This window comes from Myotis davidii, unplaced genomic scaffold (assembly GCF_000327345.1).
Source record: "Myotis davidii unplaced genomic scaffold, ASM32734v1 scaffold859, whole genome shotgun sequence".
In the NCBI taxonomy this organism is placed as follows: domain Eukaryota; kingdom Metazoa; phylum Chordata; class Mammalia; order Chiroptera; family Vespertilionidae; genus Myotis; species Myotis davidii.
Window position 1 is genome coordinate 4627 of NW_006290029.1, and position 21638 is coordinate 26264.

General features: G+C 37.5%; 1 protein-coding gene across 1 annotated transcript in view; it reads right to left on the minus strand.

Annotated features, from left to right (window-relative positions):
- Positions 1–3625: 3625 nt before the first annotated feature.
- Positions 3626–21638, minus strand: part of MIPEP (mitochondrial intermediate peptidase) — a 94213-nt gene continuing 76200 nt past the window's right edge. Inside the window, exons 12-15 of the mRNA XM_015563309.1 lie at positions 11407–11560; positions 9563–9640; positions 6131–6335; positions 3626–4198 (exon numbers count right to left, since the gene is read on the minus strand). Of these exons, the coding sequence (XP_015418795.1) occupies positions 4056–4198; positions 6131–6335; positions 9563–9640; positions 11407–11560 (580 nt within the window). The 3' untranslated portion in view covers positions 3626–4055. The remainder of the gene's footprint in view (positions 4199–6130; positions 6336–9562; positions 9641–11406; positions 11561–21638) is intronic.

Here is a 21638-nt window from a genome sequence, read left to right on the forward strand (position 1 = left end):
AAGCCATCCTGCCCAGAGGAACACTGCGTGTTCCAGTCCAAAATTCCCACATCACTTTCTTTCGTGGGCAATTTCTAACTTCCCGGGGCTTCAAAAATCATCTCCACGACAATTATTCCCACACATCTTTAGTGACCGTTTGACTCTGAATTTCAGACTTGTACTACTCATGACTTCATGGACAATGACCATCAATATATATAAAAAAAGAAGTGTTTCCCAAACTGAAACTTGGCCTTCTTCCAGAGTTCTCTGTTCATGGAACCTCTATCTTGTACTCCTCCCAACTCCCTTTCCCCCTGTTATTTAACTAGCCCCAAGTCCTTCCAATTAAGGTTCAAATAGGCTGTGAATTCTGCTTCTCATAGCCAACACTGTCACTGCCTTAGTTCTGGCCCTTGTTATTGTTTGACTAAATGTCTGTATGCCTTCACGTAAACCCTACTAAGGGCTAAGCAAAGCCACAAGTTCAAAGGTGGAATCCAGGGAAGTTGTCAGCCAAAGGCTAGTAAGAAAATGAGTTGGGGCAGAGTTGTATGACAGCCAATGGCCAGAAGGAATAAACACAACTTCCAAGTGGAAAAGTGACAGCAAAACCCAGTATAAATAATGCTGAGAAAAATCATTGCAGTCACAAAAGGTGGTGTAATGAACTGGGATTAAAAGGTGAGTGGGGGCAAGAGGTATGCTGAGACTTAGAACAAATTCTAAAAACAAGAACATTCCAGGGTCTTTCTTTCTCTCCTTCCCTTCCTCCTTCTTCTGCTCCTGCCATACCCAGCATCTTGCCAATGTCTGGGATTATCCATACTGCTGCATGGGCTCTTCCTTCTGGTTGGAATAACCTTGTCCTTTGCTCTGCCCTAGTTCCCCTAAGATTTAAGGCCGTAGTGAGCCCTGGAATTTTGTCTCACTTATTTTTGGATGCTGAGAACAGTGCCTGGTACGTAATAAAAACTCAACAAATATCTTCTGACTAAAGGACCTATATACTGAGTGGCCAGATTATTACGACCACCTGATGTCTGTAGGCAAATTAGCTATAATTTTGCGCTGAAGTTGCTAGAGGGCCAGACTATTATAAATAGGGAAGCAGGTTGTTTACCACGACAGAAGTGATTTTTTTTCCTGAAGATATGGGTAAACAACATGATTTTAACAGCCTTTGAACGTGAGATATATTTGAACATGAGTGGCCAGATTATTATGACCACCCCTCAGTATAATGAAGTGAATTAGCTATGCAAATAATAATAAAACCTTGAGAGGATTTTCTTAGGAAGTTTTCAATATTCAGTATTTTTGGAAGAGTCAATGAAGTACTGATGGGGTGGTCATAATAATCTGGCCGGTCATAATAATCTGGCCACTCAGTGTATATGCACACATATATACATATATCTATATATCTAGATCTACCTATCTATATCTATCTATAATTAAAAATGAAAAGGAAGTTAAGGGAATAAAAACTATTTCTAATAAAGTAATTCATATGATTTAGAAATTTATCGGACCACATGACTTTTTTCTAATGCTCGACTGTCCAATCCTTGTGTTCTGTGCGAATTAGAGACGTTTTATCTTGGTAACTGCAGATAGCAAAGGTGTTTGAACAGGCCTTCGGCTTCCATATCACATACGATGTAGTGTATGGCTAATTTGCCTACAAACGTCAGGTGGTCATAATAATCTGGCACTCAGTGTATATGTCCTTAGTGTTTCCTCAATACTTTTTATGAGATGGATGAGGGCTGCTAAGAGCTGCCTGGCAAACTGTCTTCTTTACATATCTTTTCAAGACCTAGTTCCTCTAGCACTTCCTATATCAGTGGTTCTCAACCTGTGGGTCGCGACCCCTTTGGCGGTCGAGCGACTCTTTCATAGGGTTCTCCTAAGACCATCCTGCATATCAGATATTTACATTAGATTCATAACAGTAGCAACATTACAATTATGAAGTAGCAACGAAAATAATTTTATGGTTGGGTCACAACATGAGGAACTGTAAAGGGACAGAAGGTTGAGAATCACTGTCCTATATGAAGCCTCTTACAATACCCACTGTGCGTGTAGCTCTGCTTTAATATGCCTCCTGCTCTACTGCTCTAATCATTCCCAAATCCCAAAATGTGGAGCCATGGATGGACTATACTATTATTTGATTGTTTATATGCATTTGTGTTATTAGCTGAGTCTACATAATTTCCAGAGTAATTCTTTGCAGGTCAGTAGATAGGTAGCTAATTAGATCACAAATATTTCAAATTTGTCATCCAATAACTGAAACAGATTATGATAAAGACTATTTATCCAGAATTATTTATCAGATTATTTATCCAGAAATTCATCCACTATTCTATAGTTGACAATAATGGTTAGATAAAAATCAATTAAAAAAAAAGTTGATTAGAGCCTTCTCTTTCTGTTTCAACTCATTCCTTCATTAATTTCTTTTAATACTTTTTATGTGCTAGGAATGATTCTAAATGCTGAAGATTCAAAAATGAAAATAATTTTACACCTGAATTCAGGGAGGTACAGTCAGAGGGGAAAATTATTAGCTAATTGTTAGGACTATTGGGCAATATAATTCTTAGCGGCCATTTGTAAGCTTCTCACTACAGGAGAACAAGGACCAGGAAGACTTGCTGGACACCAGGAATCAGACCATATAAGGAATTAAAATTGTCCTACAAACACCTGATCCCACACCCCCATTCCATGCCCACCAACCCAGCCCCAAGACCCACCAACTACAAGAGCTTGCTGCTAGTGACTGCACGTAAGGATGAAACTCCACCTCTTGGGGGCTGCCATCATGGACCCAATATCCCCTTGGCTGGGTGCTGTGTAATCCTTCCCTTTGAATATCCTATCCCCTTTCCTTAAATAAATTCAACTTTTCTTTACGTGAGATGGCTATTTAGCCTACCCATGTACCACAATGTTAACCTTTCACTAATATAATATTTTATAATCAAAGTTCTAATAAGAAGGCTAACTCCTATTTTGCAAAACTACTGTTTGGAATTCTCTGCTATTTTTTTAGATGGCCTCTTATTCTAAAAAAATAACTTTGCTTTCTAGCCTGCTTTAGCCTGCTTGAATAATGAGGACGATAAATTTAGCTTTCTGACCTTGTAGGCCAGAGACTAGATATGCCCATACTCTCGATGCCATGCCAGGTGTATTTTTTAATTGGATAGTACTGTGTTGTTTTCAAGGCTACCAGCGAGATAACCACTAAGCACACATAGGAATGGCTCTTTAATAAAAAGGGAAGTTCTGCTTGTAGCTTTGCCCAGAATTTGAAAGGCATTTTTCTCTGGGCCCGCGTGTAACAATAAAGTGTGACTCCAAACTCTCCAAGCATTGCTTGATTTATTCGGGTTCTCTGTAACACTAAGAGGAGAGAAAGAGTATATTTTCCAAAGTATGTGCGGACAGTAAACTGCACAATTTTTATAGTTATACTTACAGCTAACTTACTGTAAGGTATTTCTCATTTTAATCCTACTTTACAGAATTTTAAAATATTTAAGATTACAATGCACTATTTAAATCTAAAAGTCAATATTAAATAATTTGCAGACTTATCACTATATAGACAGATGCTAAGCATACTGGGAAAATATGGCAATATAGTTCCACTTTATGAAACATAAAAATTCAGACCAAGAAAACAAATATTCAAAAGCATGAGGGTAAGAAGAAAGAGGAAAGTCTTTTTTGAAGTGAGACATGCTTGAAGGCCTCTTCTACTAAAGAGCTAGTTTCCACCTCTGGGAAACAAGAATAAAGTGCTTTCCTCAGAAAATGGCTGCGAAAACTAAATGGTTTATTACCTGGCATATAATCAAGGGCAGCTATTTGTCAATGCATTATATGCTGTGATTTTGGTTCTGCAGGCTAGCCCCCAACCTCCCAAAAAGAAAAAACTAATTAGAACAACAACAAAATGGTAGAAGGATTCTGGAGCTGAGAGGGGTGACAGAGCTCTGAAAAAGTATTGAATTAAACATTACCCAGGAGGTCATAAATGCAATCACAACTTAAAGGACTGTATTACAAATTAGTTTCCCTACCTGCCCTGTTTGATAATGTCTGGCAAACTGGTTAACCACTCGATAGTCATTTGCAAAGTACTCCATCAGAATAGAAGGAACCTCAGCAAAATCAGTGGGGCACCTGGTCCCTAAAATGGGGAAAAAATAAAGTTGGCAAGAATCAAATCAACATATTTATCTTTCTTTTTGTATATTCTTTTAAAATTTTCATTTATACTTCTGATGAACTATGACAAGCTTTGATTACTTCAATGTTTTATTTCTATAAAATTATTGCACATATTTGCAGAAAAGTTTATAATAATCCTGTACATTTTCCTGCATATCAAACGTAAAGTAAAACAAAATATTTGCACAGCTGGATAAAACACCTTATAAAGCAGTGACTCAAACCCTCTACAAATAAGCCTGGGTTCAGCTATGCTGGAATATACATGAAACGCACATTAAAACATTCTGACATTTAAAATAGCATTTGTATTTAATTCACTGAATTCCACCACCAAATATTTTTATCCTTCATTTCTTTTAAAATAGCATTTTATCCATTGATTGTTTCTTGTAACAAAGTCAATCCTCAAAGAAAAAAAACAATATTTTAAACTCAAAATTACTTAAAATAGCAAATCCTATAATAATTTTTGGTGACATTTTATGATTCTTTCAGCCCATCTACAATCTTTTCAAAAACAGTCAAACCTGGTTTCTTGAAGGAATGTCAGTCTCCCATCTAGAACAATATGGTTCTCTACCAAGTTAGTCAAAGAAAAAATGTCTAGGTTGTCAAACCAAACTTTGGTTTTTAACCTGACAACCCTTTCATGCAGATACATCAGCAGGACAAAAGGTGTCTCTCACACCACAAACAAAGGAAAGAATGCAAGTCAGTTTACCTCTAAACCCATCTTGTTACCATCTCAGGAAATTATGCTGTGAATATTTTGTTTGTGGGGTTTTCTGTGTTTTTTTTTATGCTTTTGTTGCTGGAGAAATGGATTATTAGCACAATTCTAAAACATAAAGAAGCCCTAAAGAGTGCTTGATGTGTGAAAGAAGCAATGATACAGGCAATGAAAAAGGTAGAAAAACTACTGTTCATTTGGATAAAGGAAAAGCAGTTAGCCAGTGACAGCATTTCGGTGGCAGTGATATACGAACAAGCAAAGATGTTGTATGCTGACACACCCCTGGAACAATGCTGAAAGTGATTCTCTTAAGGCCAGTAGGGGATGGTTCGATAATTTTTAAAAAAGAAGTGTTTACATATAGGTTAAACAGTACATTAGACATGTACTGTATATCAGAAAGGTTAAAACAGAAATCATTTGTAGGTCTGGAACAGATGAATTCAATTTACATTATTTCTAATGGGAAAAAATGATTTAGTTTTCGAACAAATTGCTATTTGAACAGTCTTCCAGAAGGAATTAAGTTGGAGAACCAAGGTTCCACTCTATCTTCTTCTCCCTCAAAATATTGTGTGTATTAAGGTAGTTAATAAAAACTGAATATGAACAATTTACCAGGTAGTCTAGGCATAAGATTTAGAGATGAGACAGCTAAAAGGAAAGTCTACAGTATCATCAAATATGGCCACAGATCAGCATGAAAAACTATAATTTTATATAGGGGGGAAATAAAAAGTAATTTATCATACTTTTTCAACATGTTCTGCTATGTTTTCTTACTGATTTTGGATAAAAAGAGGCAACATTCATTCATTTACTCTGTGCTAGGTTCTAAGGAGATATATATTTATTCTTATGCACACAGAGCTACAAATTTAAATTTCATAAAAAACTGCACAAAATATAAAATAGTACAAACTCAAAAGATGGACAACTGGGACTTATTCCTTGCTGCAAAATGTTAGCAAGGAAGCAAAAAAGTATAAGAGGATTGGGTTGTACAATTGAAAGGAGACGAGGCAATATGCTGATAAATGACCACAGGGCAATATTAAATGATGTTTTTCTAAATAAAAAGCTTTTTTTTCTTCCTATTTATAATAAAATGTTTTTAAAGAATTGTATTAAATAAAAGTCCTCTTCATGACTCACCAGTGACATGTTGGTAACGAGTACGTCCCAGCATAGAATGCATTGCATGTCCCATTTCATGAAAAAGATTTTCCATCATTCCAGGAGTTAATAAAGTTGGTAAATTCCTTGAGGAATGGGGAAGATTCAGCATAAGAACTACAACTGGAAGTTGATAGTCTCCATCTTCCTTTAATCTCCCCCCACGGATTGTAAAATGGCAATCCTTTAATAATCAGAAAACATAATTAGAAGAATGTGTTAGGTAGTCTAAAAGGTATAATAATGTTAATGAACATAAAATTATACCAAAATGTGTTCTGAGTTCAAATTTTAACTTAACTCTATTATTATTCTATTTATTTAGTTATACACACAAATTTTTCTCAACTTTTTGTTAAAATGTAAATTTTTAAAAACACCAATATATTGAGCTTATGTTGATTTATTCATTCACTGCAAAAATATGTATTCAGCTGCTGTACCATATGTTGGAAATGCTATCATTACAGAGCTAAGATCCATGCATTAAAGCAAACAGGAAGTGACAGACATGAAGCTACTAAGAGAAGGGACACTATTGTTTATTGAGCCCCTTCAATGAACTAGGGGATACTGCCCATACCAATTGTCGTTATCACTTGAAATTGATAAACTCTAAAATTGCAAAAAGCAAGGGATCTGAAGCAAATTTTCTATAACAAGCTGAGATTCACTAATATTTTATCACTATTCTTCACAATAACCCTATGAGGCAAGAATCTCACCTTGCAGATCAGAAAACAGAAACTGAGTCTTGGAGATGTTGTCATGGTTTGCTGCATCTCAGATCTGAACCCAGTTGTACTACCAGGAGCCAGAGTTCTTAATCACTAACCTAGACTCTCTACCAGCCATTCAAGCAAAGAGGAAGAATACAGGAATCAGTGTCTGATGACTTAGATCAGTGGTCGGCAAACTCATTAATTAACAGAGCCAAATATCAACAGTACAACGATTGAAATTTCTTTTGAGAGCCAAATTTTTTAAACTTAAACTATATAGGTAGGTACATTGTTATTAACTTAATTAGTGTACTCCTAAGCTGGACTTTGCTAAAAACGTCCTCAGTCTGATTGAGGTACGTTCGCTGAGGTCGACCTCTTCCAACTCTCCCATCCACACTCGTCTTGTATACTTGTTTCATCTATCTCCTTTCGTTCATCCTCTCTACATGTCCAAACCATCTCAACATACCTTTCTCAATCCTCGACACTACATCTTCTTTCACTCCACAACGTTCCCTAAAATTAACTTAATAAACTTTACTTAAAGTTTTAAGTCTTAAACTATAGGTACGTTGAATGAAACTTGATATCATACTTAAAAAATACAGGTAACTTTATGCTTCGAGTTGGTACTTTTGTCACCCACGAGCAATTTGCTACGCGACTAGCACTAATCACTGCACAATGACACTGCTGACCGACTGGCTCGCTCAGCTTGTGCATGAATTCAACTTGTGCATGAATTGCGCGCACCTCCCCCACGCTGCGTCTCCCGTCGCCTGACTGACGGACACTCCCCACTTCTTCTAACGCCACTTCTTCAAAATAGACTCACCCAGGCCGAAACCCAACTTCTGCGCATGGGCCACGAAGTTTCAATCGCACTGTACGTGCGGGCCCACACGTGGTATTTTGTGGAAGAGCCGCACTCAAGGGGCCAAAGAGCCACATGTGGCTCGCAAGCCACGGTTTGCCGACCACTGACCTACATTATGGTCCCACCTTCCTCACCTACCAGCCCAATCACTTTGGAAACTGGTTTGCCTTTACGAGCTTCATCTCTGCCTTGTCAAATCCCAGAGTAGTTGCCTAGATTTCATAAGCTCACATCTATTAAAATGCTTCGAAAATATGAATCACTATTTAAATATAAGGTACCATTATTTCTATTATAACTTACTAGAGGCCCAATGCACGAAATTCGTACACGGAGCTCGGCCCTCACAGCTGTGGTGGCTTGCCTCAGCCCTCGTAGCCCTGGCTTCATTCAGAAGGACATCCGGAAGGACGTCTGGAAGGTCGTTTGTCTGTCCGGTCTCATTAGCATATTATGATTTTATTATTATAGATAACCTGAACTCTTTTTTTAAAAAATATATTTTATTGATTTTTTTACAGAGAGGAAGACAGAGGGAGAGGAATAGAGAGCCAGAAACATCAATGAGAGAGAAACATCGATTCAGCTGCCTCCTGCATGCCCCCCACTGGGGATGCGCCCGCAACCCCAGCACATGCCCTTGACCAGAATCGAACCCGGGACCCTTCAGTCCGCAGGCCGATGCGCCATCCGCTGAGCCAAACCAGCCAGGGCTGATAACCTGAACTCTTAACATTTCCCATCAAATTGCCTAAAACTGTTGAAGATGATTGCTATACCAGTACACAGTTAAGGAAAGGAATGAACCTCACATATTTCACAAAAGAAGTGAATTGGTGGTGGATAAGGTTTCCAATATAAAGATACATCAGTTCCCTGTTACCTGCAGTTTCACTTTCCATTTCTGTTATTGGCTGATAACCATGGTCCAAATATAGTAAATAAAAAAATTCCAGAAATAAACCATTCTTAAGTTTTAAACTGCGTGCTGTTCTGAGTAACATGATGAAATTGTTTACTATCCTGCTGCATCCCTCCCAGAATGTGAGCCATCCCTTGTCTGGCATATCCATGCTGTATACACTACCCACCCATTAGTCACTTAGTAGTCATCTCAGTATCAGATCAGTTATCAGAGTAAGAGAGACTACATTCACTTAAGTTTTATTACAGTATATTATTATAACTGTTCTATTTTATTATTAGTTAGTCGTTACAATGAATTAAACTTTATCATGGGTATGTATGTACAAAACACAGTATGTATAGAGTTCGGTACTATATTTGGTTTCAGGCATCCACTGGGGTCTTAGAAAGTATCCTTCATAAATGAGGGGGGGACTTCTGTATCTTCCGCAATTTTAAACTAGGTCCATTAACAAGTATGGAAAGTGGTTAAGAGTTGGGGCTATAGTAAGAATGCTTGGGTTCAAATCCTAGCACTTCTAGCTGTGTGACTCAGGGCAACCAACTTAACCTCTCTAGCCTCAGTTTCCTCATAATATTAGTGTCTAGTTTCAAAGGTTGAGGTGAACATTCAAAAACATGATGTGACATAGAAGGATTCATATAATATCAGCTATCATTATTACCATGACACAGATAAAAGTGACAGATTAGTATACAGGCATATCTAATGGTTTTCATAATGTTTATTTTTAAATTCACAGCTAATCTCAAATTAACATACTTAGTAATTATCATTAATGCCCTTTATATATTAGGGAACTACAAAAAAGATATGTTCACATTAATATAAATTAACTACTGATCATTTTTAGAGAGACTAGATTATAAATAAAGCATTACCTGATGTGGCTTGTCTGCTCGCTGAAAAAAATCACAGTAAATGTACCCCAACAATCCTTCAGATTCATGAACCACAGCCTAGAAAAAACAATTTAATTTAGTGGTAAATGAGTCAATCAGAAACTCTATAAGTTGAAAACAATCCTCAACACAAGAATCTGTACAGGTTGTGGCAGAAGTAGGTTTATAGTTATGAGTACACGAAACAGCTTATTCTTGTATTATTATTTATTAATTATTGTATTATTTTCCATATGAACCACCGTAAACTTACTTTTGCACCATCCTGTATATAAATCATGCACAGCTATAAATATAGACATTTTATTACTTTCTACATCCCATATTATTTCAAGATAGAGTCTATTTTCTCTTCATCTTTTGGATGATTTTGATTTGGGTAATTCTGTCCAGGAGAAGAAACCCTCCTTGTTTGGGCCATTCAACTGATACCTCTACCAAATATAGCTCCACAGATTGTTCAGAAATCACCAAAAGGAGTTGGAAATAAATGTTGTCTCAAAAGTTTTAGCAGCAAAATTATTTTTCCTTCAAACTGTAGAATGTAATGATATATGTTCATACAAATTATAACCCTTGGACACAGAAACAACAAAAGGTAGCCTCTGGTTTCAGTTGACGATCAATAAAATCATTATTTATGACTTTTCCCAAAACTGAACCTAAGAAGGCTCAACCACTAGTCTCCATCCTGCCTTCTTTGTCTTTTTTACACCTTGAGGATTCTGCCAAAGAGAACCTAAGTTTTATGCTTTAAAACTTCCTATAAAGCATATATTATTAATTCAACAAACATCTGTTCACACCTTCTGGATGCTAGGAACTGTTCATAGTATTTGGCATACAGCAGTGGACAAAACACAAATAGTCCTGCCCAGGGGGCTCACATCCTGCAGACACTTCTTTGTCCTTTACACTCTATCCTTCTATTCTTGTTACCAGTTTTCTTTTCACTATACATCTGTATTTTATCAATCTCTATCATTTTTTGAAGTACATTATATACAAACAGAGAATACTTAGATAATTAAGTACAGTGATATAAGGTGCTCCCATTCATTCTATCCTTTCAGTTCCACCACTACATCGATTCCATGTTCACAGAACAAGCCAAGGAACAATGAGATAGCTTTTGTTTCTTGAAATATAGTGACAAGAGTACTGTGTGATAGGCAAATAAACAACACGTAAAACACCATAACAACACAAAGTCTTCGTGATAAACATATGGGTCAATAAATCTTGAAACTCTTATCAGGGAACAATAAAAATACTCACGCCTCAAACAAAGTGGGCTCTAAGGGAGACAAGTGGATTCTAGGCTTAAAGTTATTACCAAAGAATTCAAATCAAAACATGGGACATAAATTCATATCTCATGCAAATTAAGCTCTTACAAAATTGGAAGGGGTTGGAAGAAAAGGAAATGTGACCAATGCAGTGGGTTCAGAAATGAACCTAAAAGGACACTTAGCATGGCAGGAATGTAAAAAAGTAATGACAGATTTTCCTTTAATTACAATTTGTCAAACATATGAAGATTCAACCTCCTAGCAGATTCCTAAATATATTTTTTTCAAAGAACTAACTCTGCTGTTATATACTTACATTAATTTTCAGCAGCAACTGATTTTAGAGAACAATGTTTCTTTCATACAGTGTCCTAAGTCAGAAGTGGTCATTCAGGTTTTTTGTAAAACAGGACTAAGGTGAGAGCTGCTCCAATAGGCAAAACTAACTTAAAGATGAAAGTGCTATTAACTCAATTATTAAACCCAAGAAATAGTAAAGTAATACAACTTTACACAAACTGGGATGCTTACCAGTTTTCGGACATCTTCACACCACACCTCTCCTTTTGCAGGCTGCTCTGCATACAATGCAATTCCCAACAGTTTATTAAATAAAATATTAAGGCCTTCCATGCATGCTCCAAGGGAGAAAAATGGGCAATATAAACTGGGCTCAATATTATACCTAAGAGAAAGAAAAAAAGTTCAAAAGCATTTTGTTTAATTCCGTTTCATAAGGTAAATTCAAAGAGCTTTTCATTTAAAATTTAGAATCACACCAGCTATTTAAAAAGGATTAAAACATAAAGGTATGTTTCTAACATTTCAGATTCAGTTTTCTTCAGAAGATAAGCAGTCTAATTATTACTAGTAGTAAATAATACTAGTAATTATGGTAGACATACCATTCCTTAATCTTCACTCCTTTCAGGTTTAGTCTTTCACTGATTCAGTTAAGCGGTCTGTCTATCTCAATCAACCATACCATACACGATTTTTATTTTATACATATACATACTTATATACAAAATCTGACCAGTTTAGCTATAACAGTAAACCTCACTTTATGAAACGTGTTACAATATGAAAACTGTAACACATTTTTGTAAATATTAAACAAATACAAATTCTGAGACACATGAAGTGAACTTAAAATTCACACCTGTTAAAATATTTGTTAATGGAGAAATATCTGTAATATAAACAATTAATTTATCTGTTTTGTTTTTTATTTCTTAAATAAAGAACAGCATACTAGCAAGGCTAATTATTCCTCATCTAAAACCAACATTTTAATGCACTAGTGCAATATAAACCAAAGGACATCCAGAACACAGGAATAAATATTCACTTTAGAGTCATTAAGTCAGGCCAAACTTTATAACCACAGCCAGAAAGCATAGCTCTAGAATAATAGTCAAGTACTTATTTTATTCCACTTTCTAGGATTAACAACATGTATACATACAAATAAAAATATACAAACCTAGACTTATTACTAAATGGGTGATTTGATTTAGTGAGTGAGCATAAACTGCACCACAAATAAGATTTGGGCTATAGAGATCCACAAATTTACAACTTAGTTTCTGATCAATTTTTAAATAAAAATAGAATCTCAATGTTGAAAGAGATGCTAGTGGTCCAGTGTCCTTACTCACTCACTGATTCACTCATGCAGGTGGTCGACAAACCAAGGGGATGCTGGATGTAAGGAATGAGAAGAGAGTCTGTCTCCAAGAAGCTCACAGTGAAGGAGGCAGAGAAGTGAAATGACTATACTGTCTCCTGAGCCTAGACAGGGGCTAGGGGAAGTTGTTCAACAGACACTGTTAAAGGAATGAGTGAACAAGTACTAAATAGCAGGGCAGCAAAAGAGTACATGATGACTTTACCTGTACCAGAATGGGTTAAAATTAAGAAGCAGGATTTTGCAGGGCAGGGTGGGAATGAAGGATGAGACAAGGGAGAAGTAAGAAGGCAATTCCAAGGAGAAGCAACAATGTGACAGCCATATGAAGGCATGAAATAGACTGGTAACTTATAGTAATCAGGTAGATAAATATGTGCGTTCATAATGCAGGGAACAAATGGGAAATGAGAGGGAGAGGAGACTGGACACAAGTGGTCAGGTCCAGACAACTGAGGACCTGAGACACCAACCTGAGGAATCAGAATTTTATATTGTAGGCCCATGGTCTCTTAACTTTTTGATTATGTAACCCTACCAATAAAATATTGTTTGAGTATTCAAGAGTATTCAACCTAAATAGAAATATATTTATAAATTATCTGCATGTGCTATTGTTCTACTACATTTTTAAACAAACAAAAAAATAGACATTTTTATAAGATAAGATACAGAAAAATAAATCTAAACAATTTCTTATATTTTATGTACATATCCTTAATGGATTGCTTACAGGTCAGGAGATATGAAAGACTGCTTCTGTAGGCAAGAGAGAAGCAACCTGATGCCAACACTGAGAGGTTGACAGTAGTGTGGGGAATACTGGAAGAGGCATGGAGAACAGAGCAAATATTAAGAGCCTGAATGAGAGCAATAGCAGTGGGATCAAGGATAAGGAGGCAGATTTGAATTTGTTTTTCTTTTAAGTGAAAAATTTTCAGGACTGTGTGAATGACTGGATTTAGAGGGTAAGAAAGAACAGGCTAGAAGCAGGTTTTTGGCTTGAGCAAATGGGTGGACAGAGTTGCAGAGTCATTTAATCTGAGCAGTGAAGACAAAGAAGCGAAATGGGTATCACGTCAGTGGGAGAAGAAAGGAGGGTGTGGGCAATTGTGAGACAAGAATGCAGGGTTTACAAAAATAAATTCATAGGATGTCAAATACTCAGGACACTAAGACTGAGGAGACCTCATCGTTCAGGTGTGAGTTAAAGCTGCAAACAGAGATAGGGTCATCAGGGAAGAGTGATGTGGGTGAGAAGAGGATTAAGAGCAAATCCCTGGACTTCCAAATGAAGGGAGGGAAGGAAGACTGAAAAATTAGAGCTGTTAGAGAACTGAATCTACAGAAAGAAAGAAAGAGCATTGAAGAAGGAAGAAATGAAGATATAAAGATAGATCAAAAGTAAAGTAATAAAGATATATCATGCTAACACTAATCAAAAAAAGTTGCTACATTAATTTCAAACAAAGCAGACTTCAGAAAAAAAGGAAAATTATTAAGGGAAAGGATAAAGAGGGACATTATGTAATGATAAAGCGATCAATTCTCAAGAACACACAACAATCCTTAATGTTCATGCACCTAACAACAGAGCTTCAAAATACAAGAGACAAATATTGATAGAACTGTAAGGAGAAATAGAGGAATCCAGTATGACAGCTGGAGACTTCAATATCCACCTATCAAAACTGAACACATCCAGCAGGTAGAAAATCTGTAAAAACAGAGTTGAACTCAACAGCATTATCAACTGGATATGACTGACATCTAAAGACTGCTTCATCCAACAGTGGCATACACATTCTTATAAATATCACATTGAAAATTCACCAAGATAGACCTCACTAGAGAAAATAAAACACACCTTAACAAATTTCGAAAAACAGAAAGCTTACAATATGTACTCTCAGAACAAAATGGGATTAATCTAGAAATCAAAACCAGAAAGCTAGAAAACCACAAAGTATTTAAAAATTAAACAACATACTCCCAAATAATATATGAGTAAAAATCTCAAAAACTTTTAAAATAAAAATACAACTTATTATTTGTGGGGTGCGGTAAAAGCAGTGTTTTGAGGAACATTAATAGCAATTCAAAATATTAGAAAAGAAGAGAGATCTAAAGTCAATAATCTAAGCTTCCATCATAGGAAGGTAGGCAAAAGACTGTCCCCCAAATACTGGGGATGTGTGCTCTAATTTCTGATTGCTACTTCTGATCTCAGATGTGCAGACAAAGATGTGGACAGACTGTTGCCAAGCTCCTCCTACCTCTGACTAAAGTAACTTCTGGGAAATCTAAAAACCCAGTGCCCTTTTATTCCTCCTTCATTTTTCACCTTTCCCCTTTGAGAAGCGAAACATTAAAGAACAGGACATTCAAAAATACCAGCATATATTAGGTAAATTAAAAACAGACTATGCACAACCTAAGGAAAGGTTCAGAAAAGACATAAAAAGGCATTAAGTTTACACCTCAGGTTGATCCTCAGCATAGAGACAGCATCAAAAACAATAAACAAAAGCAGTGACAACAACAACAAAAACAAGAAAAAAGTAAACCCTGGGGGAGGGGGAGAATCTGATTTCCAGAGTTACCACATAATTAGATTCAAATGCCCAGTGTTCAACAAATAAATCTGAAGGCATATAAAAAAATAGGAAAATATGGCTCACTGAAAATAAAAATATATTAAAAAGAATTTGTCCCTTAAAGGTCTTAATGGCAGATATAGCAGGTAAAGACTTTAAAACAATAATCTTAAGGATACTCAAAGGAAGATGTAGAGAAAATTTTTTGAAAAATGTGTGAATGGAATGGAAATATCAATAAAGAGAAGGAAACACAAACACACACACACACACAAAACCCACAAAGAAATTCTGAAGCTGAAAACTACAACAGCTAAAATGTAAAATTTACTAGAAAAATTCAGAAGCAGAAAAAATAATTAGTGATCTTGAAGATAAAAAAGAAAATGGTACCCTGGCTGGTGCTCCATGGTTAGAGTATCAGCCTGCACTCCATAGGGTTCTGGGTTCGATTCCTGGTCAATGGAAAAATATCCTCAGGTGAGGATTAACAACAATAAACAAATAAAAACAAACAAAAAAGACATTATAGAACCTGAGGAACAGAAAAAAAGATACTGAAGAAATGTAAAGAGTATAGAGATCTATGGGATAACACCAAATGGACTAACGTGCGCATTGTGGGAGTCCCAGAAGAAAGGGTCAGAGAGAATATTTTAAAAATAATAATGGCTGTAAACTTTCCAAATTTTAGAAAAGACATGAATATAAACATCCAAGAAGCTCAGCAAACTCTAAGAAAAATAAACTCAGACACATACCAAGACACATTATAATCAAACTTTCAAAGACAAAGGGCAAATACGTTTCCAATTTTTTAATAAATATATTTTTATTGATTTTAGAGAAGAAGAGAGAAGGAGAGAGAGATAGAAACATCAATGATGTGAGAGAGTCATTGATCGGCTGTCTCCTGCACTCCACACACTGACCTGTGCCTTGACTAGAATCAGACTGTGACTTCCTGGTTCAAAAGTTGATGCTCAACCACTGAGCTACACCAGCCAGGCCAATTTTTTTAAAAAAATTGATTTTAGAGAGAGAAGACAGAGAGAGAGAGAAAAACAATGACTGGCTGCCTCCTGCACATCCCCTACTAGGGATTGAGCCTGCAACACAGGCATGTGTTGCTCTATGGTGCCCAGACTAGGAATCCAACCAGCAACCTTTCGGTGCACTGGATAATGCTCAACCAACTGAGCAACACTGGCCAGGACCAAAGGGCAAATTTTGAAAGCAGCAAGAGAAGTAAGTCATCACATACAAGGGATCCTCAACAAGATTTCTGCAAATTTTTATCATATTTTGGAGATCCGAAGACTGTGGGCTAATGTATTCAAAGTTTTATAAGAAAAATATAGTTGGCCTCCTTCTGTCTCTGGCCATCAAAGGGAGAGGAGCTGCCGCCATGTCCACCCACATGAAATGGATACTCATGTACAACTGCTCAAGCTTCCTGATCAAGAAAAACAGATCATGGCTGGGTAGCACAGTTGGTTAGAGCCTCATTATTCCGACATGCCAAGGTTGTGGGTTTGATCTCTGGTCAGGGCACATACAAGAAGAAACCAATGAATACATAAATAAGTGGAACAACAAATATCTCTCTCACTCTCTCTCTGATCAATAAAAAAAAAAAGAAATTACTTACAATAGGAAGAAGTTATATAGCACTGAATCCAAAAATCTGAAGGCCTGAAGCTGCTTCCATTACAAGGGCTGAGTCACCACAAGTTAGTGGGTGTGGAGCCCGGAGCCCATGACAAAGGTATGGTGGTCATCATGTAGTGGAGATCTGACCAACAAAAGCCACCCTCCTCCTAGTGTAGATCACCAATCAGTTTGGTTCTATCTTTTTTAAAAAATGTATTTTATTGATTTTTTACAGAGAGGAAGAGAGAGGGACAGAGAGTCAGAAACATCAATGAGAGAGAAACATCGACCAGCTGCTTCCTGCACACTCCCCACTGGGGATGTGCCCACAACCAAGGTACATGCCCTTGACTGGAATTGAACCTGGGACCCTTGAGTCTGCAGGCTAATGCTCTATCCACTGAGCCAAACGGGTGAGGGCTACAATTTAATTTTTATATACTAGAGGCTTGGTGCACAAAAATTCATGCACTCGAGGGTGGGAGGAGGTGGGGGGTCCCTCAGCCCAGCATGTGTCCTCTCGCAGTCTGGGACCCCTTGGGGGTCAGCCTAAGCTGAAAGTCAGACATCCCTCTGGTAGCCCGGGAGCCCTCAGGGGATGTCTGACTGCGGCTTAGGGCTGCCACAAGGTGGGACAGGCTCTTAATGCCTTCAGCCCGGCTTGTGGCTGAGTGGCACTCCCCCTGTGGAAGTACACTGACCACTAGGGGGCAGTTCCTGTGTTGAGCATTTCCCCCCTGGTGGTCAGTGCACATCATAGTGACCAGTTGTTCCCGGTCATTCCACCATTAGGGTCAATTTGCATATTACCCCTTTATTATAGAGGATTTTTAAATCATCACCCAAGGATATGTTTTTATTGATGAGAGAAAGAGAGAGAGAAAGAGAAAGATGTGAGAGAGAAACATCGATCGGCTGTCTCCTGTACTTGCCCCCACAGGAAATCAAATCTGCAACCTAGGTATGTGCCCTGACTGGAAACAAATCTGCAATCTTCTGGTGTATGGTATAAAATTCCAAACAACTGAGCACAAAAAAAAATAGTTTTAAATAAACTTTTTAAAAATAAAATAATTCCAATATACTTTTTATAAAGACTTACTTTTACTTTCCATGAAGAATTTACCACTATAACTTGAAAAACAAAAAAATTATCTGCTCTTTAAGATTTACCATCAAATCACAAGACTATTCCAGGGTCAACGTTTAGCAGTTAGTTTTTTTTCTTACTTCTAATAGGTTCTTCCTTTTCTTTAGGCAAACATTTAATAAACCTGAAAGAAGTCTGAAATATTTAACATAAAGCAAAAGAAGTCCCTGGGGTTAGCTTTAAAAAAAGCTCTAATCAAGGAAAAGTTCCTATTTTTTGTTTTGTGCCAAACCACATCTTTAAGTCTTAGTTGAAAGTAGACGAATTTATTTAACAAGGATTTAGAAATCTTCACTTTGTTCCATTCTTCTAACCTCAAACCCAAACTATTTTCCCTTTCTTTTCTCATCCATTAGCTGTACTTCTCAGCTACTCATGTCAATCAAGATTATTGAAACCTCAAACCAAACTCAATCATTTGCCTTTTAAGCTACTTACAATAGATGTGTTAAACCCCCAATTCTTACAATCTTTTATCAAGCATCTCTGGATCCTTTCCCCTGAGTTATCAGCAAAATAAAGAAACTAGAAGCTTTAATTAAATAAAGTAAAGCACCTAGTGGATTTCAGGTAGATTACACTGTGTTCCTGGAATAGCTTGTGATCTCCTACTCAAAGAACCAACAAGCCTGATGGAAATCTCTGTCAGCCAATGAGGTTTAGGAAGACCTCCAGAGTGTCACACTGTTTTCAACAAATCTGAGAGATGATATATGTCATTCACAAAATGTATCACTGGATTACTTTTAATAAGAATTTCCAATAACTGGTTTAGACACAGGCTTGAACAATGACTATCAACTGTTGACCTAAGAAGCAATATACAAGCCAAAAAGGACTCTGTGTGGTTAACTGGGTCCAAATTCATATTAAGAGTCTAGCAGCCATTTTTTATAGGGATCCTTTCATGAACAGGGGAAAACCACAGATGGTTGCCAAATCTCCTGCACTGCCTTCTTACAATCTGAGCCAGCTTTATAAAGGAGTTCTTGGAATGAATTTTAACCAATGCTTTAAAACCTGCCCATGCACAGCTATATATCCTCATTTACATTGTTACTGACCAATCAGAGTGGCTCCACAATGACCAATCAGGAAACATGATTCCAACCAATTAGGACAGTGCTATTTGGGTCAATCAACTGTGCAAAAGCAGATTTCTCATTTGCATAAAGGACCAATCAGAGACCAGGGCAAGTACTTTGCCCAGGAAAGAGAGGAGCGTACTTTTAGAGAGTGTTTCCCATATTTGCAAACTGTTCACCCAGATAAAGTTTCTCCTTTTACCTCACCCCAGATGGAGGACACCTGTCGACACTGGATCAACGACAGCAATTTTCTTTTTTATTAATTATTTATTGCTGAAAGTATTACATTTGTCTCCTTTTCCCTCCATTGACCTCTCCCAGCTCACTCCCACCCCCCAGGTCAGGCCCTCACCCCCTTATTGTTTGTGTCCATTGGTTATGCTTATATATATGCATACAAGTCCTTTGGTTGTTCTCTTACCCACCTCCTCCCATCCTCCCTGCCTTCTCTCTGAAGTTAACAATCTGTTAAATGCTTCTGTCTCTGGATCTATTTTTGTTCATCAGTTTATGTTGTTCATTACATTCCACAAATGAGTGAAATCATGTGGTACTTATCTTTCTCTGACTGGCTTATTTCGCTTAGCATAATGCTCTCCAGGTCCATCCATGCTCTTGCAAATGGTAACAGTTCTTTCTTTTTTACAGCAGCAGAGTATTCCATTGTGTAGATGTACCATGATTTGTTAATCCACTCATCTGCTGATGGCACTGAGGCTGTTTCCAAATCTTAGCTATTTTAAATGGTGCTGCTATGAACATAGGGGTATATATATTCTTTCTGATTGGTGTTTCTGATTTCTTGGGATACATTCCTAGAAGTGGGGTTACTGCGTCAAATGGGAGCTCCATATTTAACTTTTTGAGGAAACTCCATACTGTGTTCCATAGTGGCTGCACCACTCTGCATTCCCACCAGCAGTATACAAGGGTTCATTTTACTCAGTGGGCAAATACTAAAACCATTTCCCCTAAGAACAGGAACAAGACAGGGATGCCCACTTCCACCATTCCTGTTCAAGATAGTATTGGAAGTGCTAACCATAGCGATCAGACAAAAAGAAGAAATAAAAGGTATCCAAATCGGAAAAGAATACAACTGTCATTATTGGCAGGTGACATATTGTACATAGAAAACCCTAAAGACTCCATCAAAAAACTACTACATTTAATAAATGAATTCAGCAACATAGCACGGTACAAAATATCTATGGCATTTTTATACACCAATAATGAACTGACAGAAAGGGAAACTGAAAAAAAAATCCCATTTACCATTGCAACAAAAAAATTAAGATACCTAGGAATAACCTTAATTAAGGAGGTAAAAGACCTGTACTTGGAAAACTACAGGATGTTGAAAAAAGAGACAGAGGAAGATACAAGTGGGAGAATATATCTTGTTCATGGATTGGTAGAATCAACATCATTAAAATGTCCATACTACCCAAAGCAATCTAGAGATTCAATGCAATCTCCATTAAAATACCTATGGCTTATTTTACAGGCCTCCAAAAATTTATGTGGAATAGCCACAGCAATCCTGAGAAAGAACAAACTTAGAGGGAACATAATAACAGATATCAAGTTATATTACAAAACGACTGTACTCAAAATTGCCTGGAACTGGCACAAGAACAGAAGGGAACAGAATAGAGAACCCAGAAACTGACTCAAGCCATTATGCTCAATTAATATTTGACAAAGGAGGCAAGAGCATACAATGGAGTTAAGACAGTCTCTTCAATAAATGGTGTTGCGAGAAATTGGAGAGATACCTGCAAAAAATGAAATCTAAATAAATGCAATCTTTTGTTGACACAACCAGTATGTATTTGCTGAGAGCCCAAAGTGTGTATTCCGCATTTAACTGCAAACATACTTTGTTCTTAAGAGCTTTAAAATATGGTTGGGAAGACCCATTTAACAGAATGACAAAAAGAACACATAATTAGAAGGTCAACTGTGCAGCACACAGTCTGTAAGCATGGTGGAAGCAGGAGCTGCAAAGGTCAATTCAGACCTGGAGGCTTTTGCACTCTTGGCAAAACTTCACAGGAAAGCCAGCAAAAGAGGATAAAAAGAACCTTACTAGCCACCAGATATAGGCTCTTCTGAGACATAAAGGGACCTGGGTGAGAGACAGGAAGTTTAGTTGGCTTATGTAAATTGTGGAGGAAGAGGAGTTGTGGGAGAGTACAGGAAAGGCAGGTTATAGCCACCAAATAACTGGATGTTTATGTACTTACTAGAGGCCCAGTACACGAATTCGTACACAGGTGGGGTCCAGCCAGCCCACCCCTATGGGGACTCTTTGGGCCAGGCTGGCCAGGAGGAGGGGCCTCGGGCAGTTGGCCGGGGCCCCATTTAGGGTGTTGGGGGCTGCTCAGGGTGTAGGCTAGCAGGGGGGTGGGGGGGTGCAATTGGGGCCTAGACCAGGCCAGTTGGCTGCTGCAGTGTGCATCATAGCCACCAGTCATTCTGGTAGTTTCACCGTCCCGTGCTGGCCTTTTATATATATAAACTAGAGGGCCGGTGCACAAAAATTTGTGCACTTGGGAGGGTCCCTCAGCCTGGCCTATACC